Consider the following 16,943-nt stretch of genomic DNA (forward strand, 5'->3'; position numbering starts at 1 on the left):
ATATTATTTATCGCATACTCTTGATTTTCTTAATATATTTTTTTTTATATTTTGGTATGTATATCTATCATTTATTTATACTTTTTACATTGTATGTACCTATATTGTTATATTATACTATATTGTGTTATAATATTATATTATTATACCTATACCGGCTATACCTAGTACCTACCTACTAGTTTTTGGCATGTGAATGTAATTGTTTGTATTATATACCTATTTATATTTTGATATGTAATTATATGTATTATTAAATTTAAATTTTTTATATTTGATGTATTATTTATGTAATATATATATATAAGATATTTAGATATTATACTATTTTATTCCTACCTTTGATATGTGAATGTAATTGTTTGTATTATATACCTATTTATATATATGTTTATAGTTTTTTTTTTATTCGTATATATTATATAATATTATTATATATTTATAATGTATATAAACATTGTTGTATATGACGCCCAAAAGAAATAAATTGTATTAATCGTCTACGCGCTGTGATTAAAATATTTTTTGTAAATCCATAAATATTTCACTGTCGTTGGATAGCAAAAAACGATGAACGCTAATATGCGTTGTGTCTTTATATAACTAGGTATGCCTATACATTTTTTGGATTACAAAATTACGTCGAATGTGACAAATCTGGCTGGTAACTCGTAATTCAAACTGAAATGGGCTCCTCATTTACCCACTATATACCTACATTATACTATATAACTACAATGGTGGAAAATTCAAGCAATAAAAGAACAAAATCTGTTTTTACCTCAAGTCAACGTTTGGTACTATAAATTGGTGGTTGTACTAGCAGATAATATACTAAAACACGTATACTCGTGATTAAAAAAGTCGTTAAGCAGTAATATGATATAGTAATATAATAATTTATCAAAATATTAAAATTGACTATATCTAATTCGATGCTCCGATTTACTACATTGATAATAATATAATAAATATAATCTCTATATAGATCTTATATACAATCAGACATCAGTGTTGTAAAGTATTTGAGTAAACGCATTCAAATACTTTTTTTTCAGTATTGAATACTTTTTTAAATACTTTTTTTTGTTATTTAAATTCTTAATTTGTTTTCATTTATAACTCTTGTTAAATAAAAATACCGTGCCATCGTGGTCATGATATAAACAACAAGGTATATGATCGAAACTTTTTGACGGTCAGATCCTTCGGTAAGCACTTGAAGTAGCGTAATGTATAGGTAAAGTAGTAATGATTGATTGACAATATGGTAATATGGATAAGTAAGTGACGTACTTATTCCAAATCTGGAATTTTACGATCATACCATGTTGCTTATATAATAATCGTGGTTATACTTCAACGTTATATATTCATCATTTATGGACAATTTGATATAGGTTTTCGTCAATTAGGTGTTTTTTTCCCCAGGAAATAGTTTATCATCCAATATAAATAAGGCTATGATTTGATTTATAACTACTTACCATTTCGGAATGCGAAAATATTATTACTAATTATTTGTACCTAGTATCTATTTACCAAGAAAATGGTTATCAATTATCATTATCGTTTATCGTCGACAAAGATCGATGACGGTATGGAATATCCAAATACATAATATAGCTTTAAAAATATATAACTAGGTTAGGAAAAAGTTCATTTTTGTGGTGCAACTATCACCAACAAAAAACTAACATGACTGATCAGTTTTTTGATTATTGAACGAATCATGCTTATAAAATGCAATAAATACATTTTGTACTATAACAAATTATTTCAGAACTAATGAGATTTTTTTTTGTATTTGAAGATTATTTCAAATACTTATGAAAAGTATTTGATTACTCAAATACTATTTTATTTTTCTAATATTTAATTATTAATTATATTATTAAATCATATTATTATTATTAATTTAGGTCAAAACTTACGCCAAATGTAAAAAATATTTGACAGTAAGATATTATTACTTTTAGCAATTTTAATATAGCAATAACAAAATGTTTTTCTTTTATACATTATAATAATTTAATTTAAAACAATATTCGGTAGTAATTTTTTCTTTTTTAAGTAAATAAAGTCAAATATACATACAACAATAATTGAAAAAAATTGCGAGTGTAGTTAAGGGTTAAATTACTATTAATTTGGGTGACTAAAAACTTCAATATATTTTGTTGAGATTTGCTACTTAACATAAACATTATCGGTTAACTCACGCAGCATGTTCATTAGGGGCCATATTATCCTAAATAAAAATATACTTCATAACATGAAAAAAAAGAAACTATAGCTTGTTTTTTGAAATAATCTCAACATTATTATAGCGTAACCAAAGTGCCTACGGGCTACGAAACAAATTTATTAAAACCTTATAAAATATTAAGAGTTTTGGCCAAATGGAAAACAAAACAATAAAAAAATTGTAAAAAAATGTACTTACTTAATTGTATGATTTTTTTTCATTCAACAAAATGTGTGAAGGAAAAATGGCCTTAAAGCAATAATCAATCACTGCAACAGTAAAAAACCTGATAAATAATAGGTAATAAGAAAAAATCGTGTGTGTGTGCAAGCAAGCGCGTATGAAGCGAAACTTTTTTCGAAGTTTTTAATGATACCTATCTAGCTTTTCTCAAATTGAACAATCTCGCAGGTAAGCGACTTGTAACTAATACGATTTTAGGTTCAAGTTCGTGATATAAAAAATAATTTATTTGTTTAATTCTTTCTGTTTATTATATATAGTTTTTTTTTTTACTCTCATTTCATTTTAAATTAATGTTGGACATAATTGTTTTTAAAGTTTCAAGTTAAAATCAAATTAGTCGCATAATTACCATTGGAATTATTTGATGTTGTACCATTACTGTATAAAATATGTAACAATATAATATATTATATGTTATTATAACCTTCAACCGTTTTGATATTTATAATTATTACTACATATATACATTACTAGCTGACCCGGCAAACGTTGTTTTGCCATATAAATAATTTCCTAGTAATTTCTAGTGTAGACAAAAAATAGCTTACTTATTGTAAGTATGTATGTATGATAGAATGTGTATATTGTATGTATGTAAGAATGTGGTATATGCGTGAAATAAGCATGGAGCGCTGTGAACGATGAGGGAATATAAAAATAACAAAAGGCAAACATTATTTTTAAGTTATATTATAATTTATTCCTTTAAATTATATATCATTAATTAAACAATTACGACAGTAACACTATTAAACAATATCAATCTCTTAATGCTATAGCGTGAACAATATTTTTTGTTAGTCCATCTTTAGCTAACACAAACAAACTGGATGGTTTACCCACTCGAGAGCATGCCACGTATAATTGTCCGTGTGAAAAACATGGTGTTCTCAAATCTAATCCACAAACAGACATCGTTTGACCTTGGGACTTGTTGATAGTCATTGCAAATGCCAATCTAATCGGAAACTGAATACGTTTGAATTGAATTGGCACATCTGTAGGTATAATAGGAATCCGTGGTATGAGTATATTTTCTCTTCAAATTACTAAAATGGCTATTAAAAAATAAGGGTTGATCGTAGAAGGGTGAAAATTGAGGATTGTATGTATTTTTGTATGTTGTATCATAAAAAAATAGAAATTAAAAATTTTGTCTAAAAAATAAAAAAAAAAATTTAGGGGTGGACAACCCCTAACATTTAGGGGGATGAAAAATAGATGTTGGCCGATTCTCATAGATACCGGATAAGCACAAAAAATTTCATCAAAATCGGTCAAGCCGTTTCGGAGGAGTATGGCAACGAAAACTGTGACACGAGAATTTTATATATTAGATTTTACAATTAATTAATTTATTGTGTATATATATTATATATATATATTAAAACGATGTTCCGTCTCACAATTTTACACTAATTATTTAATATCTAAATAGATGAAATTAATAGTATTAATTGGATTTCTATCATTTAAATGTTATTTATTTTTCGTTGAAATGAAAATTTAGTGCCGTGACCAATAGTCACTATTTCGTTTCAAATTTTTCGGTGTTGTACCCTCCGTGAAGAAGTTTCATTTCAACAGACGACGATTCGAACAAAATGCAAAATGCGTGTCTATTCTTTAGTGTCGAAAAAGATTACCTTGTATGAGTAACGAAAGTAAAAATGTAGTAAACCAAAATATTGTCATTTAAATAAATGGAAAATAAAATCATTTGCACATATTTTACTCTTCACTTATCATTCACTTTAAGTATGTTATGCCTATTACATGGTTTTAATACATATAATAGTATAACATAATAATATTTCCTTAAAATATGTGCGAAATATCTACACACACACATGACACATGTCACATATAACTATACTACAGTGTACTATACTACTATGTAATGTAATGTAATGTGTATGTTATTAAATATTCCTATCTTTCATCCTTCGGCTATCGAACATTGTCGGTAATGGTAATAATAATAATAAACAGAATGGGGAGACTACGAAGCACCGCACAAAACGGAGACCGAGAAACTTGGAGCTCGTTTTTCATAGCCGTTGCCTAATATTATTATACATCGTGAATTCGTGACGGATTTCCGTTCCGCTAGCTCGTGTGTCGTGGCCAAAAATCTTATTACCAGCGCGTGCTGAGGGATTTCATTTCAAAAATAGCAGCAGACAAGATACAACAAGCTAGGGGCAGTCAGGGGAGTTCCACTTGACGGCGAAATTATTAAGAAGGTCACTGGGTCACCTAAATACGTTCTACCGGTGGACGATTGCAGTCGCTAGCGCGTTTGTTGACGGCTAGCGACGGCCGCCTGAATGACGGGGCGGCAAAAATACTGAGCGATAGTAGACAGCTGCTATGGGCATTGAAGGATGCGGTGCCATAGGGCGAATAACAGGGAGAATCGGCGGACTCCTTTCACCATACTCTCTGTGATTTTCTTACTCGCATACCGTCGGTCGAGTCAGCATTGAGAAGTCACACATCGCCAAACAACGAAACGTTATTACTAATAAATTGTAAGTTTCCGCGGGTCTGACGTTGCTGACGTCCGTGTTCCTAGCTTAGCTCTGTGCCTCTGTTGCTCACCCGTCGTGCTCTGCAGTCGCCCGCGCCTATCTAAGCAGTGCTCTATATTATGTGTATGCATATAATATGTTGGCGTTAATGTATGAAATTCTGTAATGAAAGTATCAATAATTCTGATTTATTAGAATTATTAAATTATTCTGATTTATTAGAATTATTAAATTATTATCAATACAATTTGTATTTACAGCTATTAAATTATTATTATTTTTACAAATCGCAAATTATTTATAAGTACCTTTACGAACTTTTTGGATACCATTTAGTGATATGCTATTACGAGACGCTTGTCGTATGCGCAATACTATGCAATTTATATTTATACCATCGTAATTCAACGCGGTTATAAAGATTTTAGCATTATTCTTCTACTGCATGACATAATTTTTTTGTATTTATTTAGTCATGATCGACAATTCTTTTGAATAAAATTGACACAATAACGAATTTTTAAGATACTTTTCACAAGTGTTTTAATATTTATTTATTTGATTTTTATTTTTCCCAATTATTTTTATATTTATAATTAATGATAATGGAATGAATAACGAGACGATGACGAGCGTTGATAACATATAGCATTTTTTAATAATATACCTATTAATTATTTATAAGAATTTTTTTTCGTCATTAAAACCACTTTTGTACGAGAATAATAATATATACTGTCTAAAATCGAAATATAGTTGTGTAAAGTGGTAAAATCGGTAAAGTCCATACGACAAGATGGGCACCTTTTTTTTAATAAGCACACTTGTTACACTATACAACACTTAAAATGATCAAACTATCTTTGTATGTCGCTCAGTCGCTATATTCTGTCACAAGAATAAGTATAGTCTATGTCGAATGGTACAGTGGTTCAATATTATCATATCATATTATTTTTTATTGATGCAACAAAGGTGGATTAATATCAATCCACCTTGAATACAACGACAAAAAAATTAAAATGTGTTATCTACTTCAGTCCCGAATTGCATACATTAGCGAAAACCCAACTGGTATTCTATATAGTAACTCAGATATTTCCAAACAGGGTGCCGCGAACTTTATTTAGGGTGCCGTGAAATTATTTGAAAAATATTTTTTAAGAAAAAACGATTTTATGAAAAATATAGCACTATGAGTAATAAAACAGACTATAATATAAAACCTATTGTGTTTCATATAATTAGTAGAAATATTGGTGTTGTTAATAATTAACAGTGTAATTTATATACTAAGGAGCTTATTTAGGAATTTCATAGAAGGACTAGTTATTTAATGAAATAAGGTATCACAGACATTACCGCTAACATATTATATACAGAGTGATCACGATTTAAGGTAACACTAAATATTTCGGCCGGATGAAGTTGTATCGAAATGAATTTCAAGTGAAACTTAGGAGGCACTGAAATACTTATTTCGTGAAATTTTCAAATTTTAAACACTTACGGTAAGCGCGATGCTTAGTATAAAATGTATTCTTTTAAATTGTAACATCTATTTTTAACACAATATGATTTGGATTGAACGAATTTTATCAAGTCGATTTGACTCATAATAATATTATTGGCTCTAATTACTAAGTTGAATGAACATTGACAGCCATTAATACATTTTGGAAAAAAAAAGTTTGTACGTATAATTTATAATTTTATTTATTATCATAATAGATCATGCAGGTAAATTAAACATTTTTTTTTCAAAAGAATAATGGCTATCATTCGTTCAAGTTTGAACTTAGACCCAAGTATTATGAGTCAAATCGACTTGAAAAAAATTCAGTTAACCCATATCATGTGCTAAAAATAAGTATTACCATAAATAAAATACATTTTGCACTGCACACTATAAGTGTTAAAAATTTGAAAATTTCACAAAATATGTATTTCAGTACCTCTAGGTTCCCCCAAAATTTTTTTCAATAAAAGTTCATCCGGCTGAAATATTTAGTGTTACCTTAAATAGTGATCACACTGTATATGTGGCCCGCAAAGACGTAAATTGAGGAATTAATGTTAATGACAAGTCAATAACGATATTTCCGATCAAATTAGACAGTATACGATATTGACTAAGAAATATCGTCAATGTCCATTATTATCAGGTAATGATGCATTAAGAAATATTCCCTAGGGCCTAGGTTATGACAATAATTCTGGGCTGCTTCAGACATACCTAATCGTTAAAAATATTAAATCTTTTATATTTTGTTTGTTGGATTATAAATGACCTTGAGTTGTAAAATCGATGTATCGGGACTATCGGGTATAATCAGTACTAAGTACTAACAATAATGTACTATTATGGTGGGTGCGTTCGACATGGGCGCTTATTCACTTTCAGTGCTTACGCTTATCGTAAACGCTTTGAACCGTTCGTTTAGACTTATGCGCTCACAGGACAGGTAGGCCTCTAGACGAACGCGAATATTGGTTGCGTGAGCGTTGCGACGTTATCAGATCACTACGCCGGTTATCAGTTTTAATTAATTTATTTTTGTTTTTGAATTTACGATTTTTCTAAAACTTTTCCAAGTGTTGACGTTGACTTAATTTAAAAATGGATAAACGCAATTTACTAGTACTAGCTATACAACAAGTAGGAGATATCATATTTTCCTCATCGTCTGAGGAAAGTGACGATGATAGCCAAGTTTTAGAGCTGGCAGTGTGTGTGACTGATAGAAAAGACCTCGTACCACAGAATAACCAGAATGGACACACGCTGAGCACTCAAAAATCTGTTCAACTTTGTGGAATATCAGTGTATCCATGTATATAATAAAAATGTAAAATTCTTTATGTCTGGACACACTGATAAGGGTTTGTTTACTAACTTTCGACATCAGCTGTCCATATATCTGCGATTGTTTACAAAACATCAGTTTAACTTTTGCGCTCTTATTTGAAATTAATGTTTTAATTATTTTATTAATTAAGAAATTAAATCAAATTAATCGTAATTTTTGTTTTTTAAATGTATTCGGGAGGAAATAGATGTTGCTTGCTGTACTGCACCAGCATTTCTTCCTCAAAAATTGAAGGAACAAAATTCCATAGATTTCCGAAGGATCTTGCAAGGTAAGCAATATTAATTAGTTATTGGAAGTTAAATCAAAAAGCAAATTCATCAAATGCTATTTTATTTCTATGTGTATTATATTTAATATTATACATATATTTGTTTTAACCAAATTTAGATGTGACGTTTGGATTGAAAAATGTGGTCCAATAAATTTACCTTCTATTGAACCTATAGTTTTGTACAAAAACTATAGAATATGTTCCTTACATTTTGAGGATAAAATGTATATAAATGCTGAAAAGTCAAGGCTCTCAATTAACGCAATACCAACGTTGTTTAAAGGTAAGCATCATTATTCATTGTTTACTTGTATACCTAGTGTACACTGGCTAGCGTTGTGCAAAGCTGGTCACTACCTAATTAGAAAGTAAAAATTAAGTAATTTGTAATTATTATTTTTTTTTAACTAGGTAACATTGTAGAAAATGAAATATCATCCTTACATAATAGTGAAGAATTGATACCCTTAAATGACCAATTTGCAATTGACGACCCTCCATCTTGTTCGACACCTATTGCTTCTCAATCTTGTTCAATACTACGTATGTTACAGCTTATTTTAAATGTTTCTACTGTATTTGCAGATCAGCCTAATCCTATTATAATAATTAATAATCTATTATTCTTTGTTTTAGGTTCAATCAGTGTTGATTCATATGATTCATATTTATAATTAATATTATTAAATTTTGTGTCATATTTTACCATTTTATACAACTTTTTAGAATTAATTGACTAAAAAAATTACTAATATGTATAAAGGTATCTACCGTATAAGTACCTACTTAATATTATACAATACACATTTTTTATTTTTGTATATATGTACCTAGGTAGTTGTAACTTGTAAATATATTATATACATGTAATTGTAATAAATTTGTTTAAACCTACAATGTATTTTGAGATTTATTTGTTCAATGCACCTATGATCTAAAATATATATTTCATGATCTACACTTACCTATGCTAGACAAAAAATGTTATGTTATTAATTTAAAATATACATTTTATAATTCAAATAAAAATTAACTAACACAGAAATTGAAAAATCAGTTATTCACTTTACAGAGTACAGACTTCATATTTTGGAACATAAACACAAAAGACACTGAGGCGAGTAAGCAAGTTGCAAACTTGCAACTTACAACTTTATTACTTATTAGGTTAGGCTAAAGCACGATTATAAAGATTCTTTATAATCGTCGTTTAAGGTAATTACTAATTGCCTCTGTTCAGGGAATAACAGTCGCGCTAGAAACAAAGAATAATGGGAATTATCTTTCTACCGGCAGCACTGATATTCCACCAGGTGTTGCAAATCTGTGCCCCATAAGAACCCATGTTAAACTGAAAAGGTGTCTCTTCTGGTTATTCTGTGCTCGTACTTCGTATGCAAAACTATGTCGAAACTGTTATACCTGTTCGACGATGGACAGTTCAAGTCACACTTTAGGTACGTATACTATGGATATGGACCCGTATGCATGGTCAGTATTCAAAATCTGCAAAGGTGGGCAAAGTGGATGTCGGTCTGCTGTACAGTATGTTACAAGTGGGTCACTGTAATGGATGGTATTAAATTTGAGTTCAATAATATTATAATATCATTGCATTATTTGTATACGAAAAACGATTCTGATCGTGGTCAGCCTATAATATAATATAATATTACTATAGGTAGGCATATTTCATGATATTATTGTGATTAAATTAATTAATTTTAGTATATGGTATTAGTATCTAAAAATGATCATTGCTATAAATAGCTCAAAAAGTGTCAAAAAAAGTTTGAAAATTCCAATGGTCTACTGCAGTTAATTTGAGTTACACCAAAAAAATTAATTCGATTTTTTTCAAACATTGATTTTGTGTATAAATTACCACTTTTTCTAAACTTTTATGCTGTTTTTCTGGACGCTTTCTAAAATTACTTGGAATTTTCAATTTGGACTAGATTTAAGTACTTGATTCAATTTACCATCAGAAAAGATACTGATCTCGAAAATTGGAGCATTTTTATTACACAAATGAATGGTTGGTGACAGACAGAAAAAAAAACATCATTATAAAATCAGTACATTCATCGCTCCTCTCCGAATCTAAAATGTTAATATAAAAATAACTCATAAGCGAGATTTTCAAAACTTCGAAATTTTCCATTTTCATTCGTGTTTTTTGTATACGTTTTAATTTCATATTTTGACGAAATTACAAATAACGGTTTTAGTTATTTTGTTATAATTTAAAAATATTATTCGTGGGTACGATTTTAAGAGAAACTTTAAGTTACAGTAATCCCATAAGTATGACTGTGCAACATAATTCTAAGGGACTGTGCTTACGTGACACTTACTGTAAATTACAAGTAATAGGTAACTTATTTATGAAATTGTCTGTGTTATATTAATGCATATTATATCATTTTTAGAATGCTTCCATCGATATTTGAATTTATACTTTAAATGATTACTCCTAAATTGACTAGGCATAAGCCTAGCTATCCGACTATACCACCAAAAAAACAGTTTCTTATTGCTATATGGAAAATGGCCACTCCAGATTCTTATAGGTACATACTCTTTATATATATATTTTCAACCCCTAAACATACAAACAAGGTTAGGTGTTTATAATTATAAAATTCAAAAGACTAATATATAAGTAACAGACAACAAATATTAGTTATGGTTTGCTATTTATTATTTTATAGGTCAATTTGTGAAAAATTTGATGTTAGCCGATCATCTGCATTGAAGGCTGTAAGAAGAGTCACCCATTCTTTAGCAAATTTAGCTCCACATTTTATTGTTTGGCCAGACACAGATAGAACTTCAGTAGTTAAAAATGGGTTTTCATCTACAAGTTCTTTTCTTGGTGTTATAGGAGCAATTGATGGAACTCATTTAAATATACGTGCACTACACAAACATCCAGAAACTTATGTCAATAGAAAAGACCATCATTCTATTCAATTACAAGTATTTTATCTTATATTTTATTATTATTGTAAATCATTGATTATATATTATGTATGATGATTTGTTTTCTTTCATAAAGGCTGTTTGTGATCACCAGTGTCGCTATATACATTGTTTCGTTGGAAATGTTGGATCAGTACACGATCAAAGAGTATTTCGGCTTTCTGAAGTGTATAATTATATAGATGATCCATCAAAATTTCCAAATGATGGCCATATAATCGGTGATGCTGCATATACAAACCATGAACACCTTGTACCGAATCGTAACACTGGTCATTTGACTGAGAAACAAAAAAATTTTAACTTCTGTCACTGTTCAGCTCGGATGGCCATTGAGCAATCATTTGGTTTACTGAAAAGCAGGTTTCGAAGTCTGCTTACGACACTTGACATGGAGCGCATCGACTTAATACCGACATTTATATTATCATGCTGTGTATTACATAATATTTGTTTGATGCAAGGAGATGAACTTTCGAATTCCTTGATACCACAACAAATATTTTCAGAAGAAACAAATAATATTGAATTTAGAGAATGTGTATCAAACCGTATAGATTTATTAAAGCGTGACTCAATTTGTGAACAATTAAAATATTAAATATTAGAATTGTATAATTTGAACATGGATGGTTAGTGTAATAAATTATAATAAGTGCTATATAATACAGCATGTAACTGTTAAATAATAAAGTATAATAATTAACAATCACTATTAATTATTTGTATAAAAAATTTAATTTAAAATATTGGTTTAGTAAATAGTAACATTATATTTGTTCATAGCTAAACATAGGTTAACCTATGAGTTAGATTGTTGGTAAAACTTGCAGAATTTGATTATTATTTTAATTTTAAAAGATAATTTGTGTTATAGAACCATACATAAGATACATTAATTACTGGTTTGAGTCTTAAATCAATCATACCAATGTTTACTTATAACTTATAAGTAATATTAAACTGAATAATTAGGAAAAGCAATATAGAGATCAACATGGATGTATCATTTATTTATCAACATAAATGATAATATTATATAACAACAACTGTATTAAGTAACATAAAATAAAATACATAGCTCTTTGTATATCAGTATAAAATAATATACTTACAACACTTACAACTTAATAAATAGGAAAAGCATTATAATCTAGAGATCAATATTACTTCTCTAAAGCCGTAACTTATCTTGATAATAAATCATGAGCCTCTTTCTTTTGTTCCATTTTTTCCCTATGTCTTCTTTCCCTGTTTTCTTCATCTATTGTTTTATTTTGTCGAATAGCTAAAACAACTTTATCCACAGTTGGTATTTGTCTTAATTTTTTTCTCGGCAGTTCACAGCTTAATGTTTCAGAAGCAACATTTGAAACTGTTTCATTATTTGTTGCATAATTTTTAACACCTGTGAAAGAAACAGTAGCAATTGGTTTCATATATGGTTTTGTTCTAATAATAGAGTCCATAATATTAAAATACATCCATGTTCTAGGACCATTTCCCAATTTATTATTATAATCTTTGATCGATTTGTAGGTTCTCTTTAAGCCTGAAAATTTGCTAAGACACTGAGGTCCAGTGACAACATATCCTTTTGTTAAAAGTGAATCAGATACTGCTTGCCATGTTTTTTTTCTGGGAAACTTTTCCAGAACAAAAATCATCTGCTCTTTTCCGATAGGTACTCTTCAATCAGTAAAAGAATGGCTTCATTTGGCCATTTAAATGCACCAGTTACTTCATTATCATCACTAGTAGTAGATCGTAGATTCATAGTAGATTCATCATTTGACACATTCATATTGTTTATAATAGTGTTGGCTTTTAGGTAAGCTATTTTTTCCAATAAATATGTTTGATCTGTAAGTACAGAAATAAAGTTTAGAAAGTAACTAAAGAAAGATGCATAGATTTTATATCATTGAATTCAAATTGAACACATCCAGTACAGTGACTCCCTAGATAACCAATGTACAGCAGAGAGTTACCCACTAACAAATTATGTACCTGCTATAAAGATATACGAACACAACAACAAAATTGTAGATCACCAACTATATACATAATAAATTGAACTTAAATTTGAGTCAATAACTGATCATTTAAACCTAAATAATTAACTTAGTTAATTTGGGCAAATAGACAGCAAATATGTGTCTATGTAATATAACTGATCATACTGTTCACTGATTTTTCTCTAGTATAACAAAACCAAGTACCTATTATTAATATAATTAATTACCACTATTTCCACGATCAATTTCTTCAGCCGTCATCATGCACGTATATTCAACACCGGAATCTTCGTCTATAAACGTCACTTCTATTTCTGGTTCAGACATTTTGAGTAAAAGTATAAAAATGTAGGTATAAACAAATAACAGCTAAAAAATTTAATATATTAAAAACGTATTAATAGTTGTGAACTTGGTTATCGTCAAATTAATCTTGTTCTCTTATCATTTCACATTTGAGCGTTCGTCTTGGGAAATAGCGCTCACGCTTTCACTGCACTACCTCGATTTGTTAAGCGACCGTGAGCGTCAACTCATGACGTACCACCTATTTTCCGTGACGTCACGGTTGTAGTCTGAGCGTTTCAAAGCGCCAAGACGAACGACGCGGCAGCGCTTATATAAGCGCTTAAAGCGCCCATGTCGATGGTCGTACATAAGGTACTAGGTAGATACTAGGTACCTATTAAGTAAAATATAGCCCTCTATCGGTTACATACTTACATGTTACATCTGATGTCTTAATAGTAGGTGCATATACTCTATAAACCTTGACACAGTGGCGGCGCCAGGGACGGGCCAGGTAGGGCCATGGCCCTACCTGAAAATGCCTGGCCCTACCACTGACCTGGCCTTAGACATAATTAACAAAATAACAAATGAGTTAGATAAGAGATTCGGTGATAATTCTGATATTATCTGAGCGGTATAAGTGCTCTTAATCCAGAATCAATAATATTTTTAACATATGACACTATACTTCCTTTTTCTAAAGCTTATTTAGGTGACATAGAATGCCTAAAATCAGAATTAAAAATATTACATAAGTCCATGAACCGCTATGAAACAAAAAATAATTTAAAAATTAAAGATGTTTTCCAATTTCATAACTTTCTTAAGGAATATGAAATAGCATTTTCGGAAAAATATAAATTATGCTCCATTGCTATAACAATACCCGTGTCATCAGCTGCGTGTGAACGTACATTTTCATGCATGAAACGCATAAAGAGTTACTTAAGAAATTAGACACTAATCTTACAAGTTTAAGCATTATATCTATTGAAAAACGTGAAGCTAAGTCACTAGACATTGATGAAATAATAAAGAAGTTTGCAGATGCACATAGCAATCGTAAAATTATTTTAAAGTAGTTTTGTTATAGTGTTGTAATCGATAATCATTTAAAGTTTTTAAATATAGTAATTAGCTCATTTTAATTGTTTTTTTAAATATTATTTATTTATTGTTAAAATCTCATTTTTTGGAGGCCCTACCTTATAATTGATGGCCTCCCATTGGCCTTACCTAGCAAAAAATCCTGGTGCCGCCACTGCCTTGACAACTTATCTGTTATATCATTTGTAATTTGTTTTTATTGCTAAGCATGTATTTATAGACTATAGATCCAACTTCACATTCAGTGCAAATTACTGTTAACGTTTTGTTCAGACATCGATGAAAGTGAGTTCATACATTTTTGTTTAATTTTTGTTATGGAGATTGGAGAAATTAAAAAAAAATTAAAAAATGCAATTTTTTCATACATTAATGAGAAAAAACTGGCAGGTATATTTGATTACCTAGTTACATTATTAATGCATGAATAAAAAAACAAAAACACAACTAAAATATTTAAATAATTTATAACTTTTAGATTATTCTTTTTTAAGATATCAATATTGAAATCACTACAAATAGTATGGTTTTTGAATACAGAACTCTGTGTCAAATAATAATTTAAAGAAGATAAAAAAGAATCATATTTTGAATATTTTGATCTATAACAGCCAGTAACAATAAACCTAGGTATTCTATAACATTTAAATAAAAATATATTTCAATGAAATCAACAGTAGACATGAAGTTAGTAGAAACATTCTTAACTTGATACCTATACTTAATGAAAAGAGTTATACCGTCCGAGGTCCGACATATTATTTACACCAATAGAAAATTAAAAGATTGATAACCATTAATAATAAAATCTACATATTTTAAAAGCCAAGTGTCATACAAAACAATAATACAAAACTTGATATCATTATTCATTAATTAATGTAGATCACATACAATAACCAGAATTACACTTCCTATTCGAACAGCTTAAGAGAAAAGATATCAGTTTCAGAAGAAATCTTTTTAACATTTGAATTACTATCTTTACAAACTAGAATATCAGCATCATTATTTAACCACAAAAATGAATAACCTTTTTCTTTAGCAGCAGTTCTTGTTTTTTTATACAAATGTCTTTTATACTTAGTAAGATTTATATTAATATACATAAAACATGTGTTTTTCTTTCGGCCACTTTGAGTTCATATAAGATAAAACAAAAGTCTTATTGTATCGTAATGGAAATAAAAGTAAAATTAATAATCAACAATATCAAAAGCACTTATTCCAGGCGTTAGACTTGAAGTAAGAGGACATATAAATAACATAGAAATATAGAATCATCTTTAATATTTGATTCTGGTGTTATTAATAGTGAACAAGTAATCAAGTCAACTAACCCCTTAATTGAAACGAAAAATATTAAAGTTCATACAGCTAATGGCTCAATTTTAAAAGTAATAGGTATTTAAAATGGAAATTGATATAACATTTAAAAGTTTGATTTTCCCAACCCGATTTGTATTAGTTTTAAATCTTGCCAACCAACATTACTTGGTACAGACCTTTTTATGGTGACCGATAATTATGAGGCACACATCATATGACTTTGACGACTTTTGTGATACTAAATAAAATTAAAATATCTTAAATCGAATGGGATTTCAATATATGTTTTGATAGAACGAACAAAGGGACTACTTTTTTACTTCTCATTCCTATTTTCCATTGGATAGAATATACTATAGAACATATGCGTGAGCGATTGATGACAATGTTAATACTTACAATACATTAAACTTTTTATCACAGATAATTTTCAGAATAAGAAACAAAACGAGAGCAACAATGTTATGAATCGAATTCTTAAACAGCTGTTCTAACAGCTATACTATAATACCGTTTTTCTTTTGTATTTTTATTATATACCTACTTTACAATTTTTTTTTACTAACAAAAAGTTTTTATTTAATTACTATGTTATGTAAATCCTGAGAGCTACTATTGCTCTAAACATTTTTTAACCCAAATCTATAGAATAAAATTTAAAACATGTCAATTTTAATCACAAAAAAAATATCTTTGGTAACGTTTTTCAATGGATATGTAAACATTTATAAGTAAATATAATTCTAATATTTGTGGAATGTATAGGTATGTATATACATCATACATGTAATTTAGCTATTTTCAAAAATAATATAAAAACGACATGACCACTAATAAGCAACTTAAATCAAAATAATTGAAATATAACTGTGATATACCCTAAAAAAATAAAAGAGGGATATTCCGACAAGACTATTTCATTTACTGAGAAGAACAGAATAGTTGTCCACTGTCCAAAATAGCCAAGGTGTAACAAGTGTTTACTAACATACCTTTGATTATGGTTTTTATGATTTATTTTCAAAGTAAACCTGAGGGCAA

General features: G+C 28.9%; 3 protein-coding genes across 3 annotated transcripts; 2 read left to right on the forward strand and 1 right to left on the reverse strand.

Annotated features, from left to right (window-relative positions):
- Positions 1-7,935: 7,935 nt before the first annotated feature.
- On the forward strand, positions 7,936-8,846 carry LOC111037084 (52 kDa repressor of the inhibitor of the protein kinase). The gene is made up of 4 exons (XM_022319449.1): positions 7,936-8,169; positions 8,289-8,540; positions 8,624-8,715; positions 8,809-8,846. The coding sequence occupies exons 1-4, from the start codon at positions 8,066-8,068 to the stop codon at positions 8,844-8,846; spliced, it is 486 nt and encodes a 161-aa protein (XP_022175141.1). The 5' UTR covers positions 7,936-8,065.
- A 794-nt stretch (positions 8,847-9,640) lies between these two features.
- Positions 9,641-11,758, forward strand: LOC111037085 (protein ANTAGONIST OF LIKE HETEROCHROMATIN PROTEIN 1-like). Its single transcript, XM_022319450.1, has 4 exons — positions 9,641-9,717; positions 10,662-10,745; positions 10,887-11,154; positions 11,234-11,758. Exons 1-4 carry the CDS (start codon positions 9,641-9,643, stop codon positions 11,756-11,758), a joined length of 954 nt encoding a protein of 317 aa, XP_022175142.1.
- A 586-nt stretch (positions 11,759-12,344) lies between these two features.
- Positions 12,345-12,824, reverse strand: LOC111037086. Its single transcript, XM_022319451.1, has one exon. It carries the CDS (start codon positions 12,822-12,824, stop codon positions 12,345-12,347), a length of 480 nt encoding a protein of 159 aa, XP_022175143.1.
- Positions 12,825-16,943: the final 4,119 nt, after the last annotated feature.

The sequence above is a fragment of the Myzus persicae genome, unplaced genomic scaffold, assembly GCF_001856785.1.
Source record: "Myzus persicae strain clone G006 unplaced genomic scaffold, MPER_G0061.0, whole genome shotgun sequence".
NCBI lineage: Eukaryota > Metazoa > Arthropoda > Insecta > Hemiptera > Aphididae > Myzus > Myzus persicae.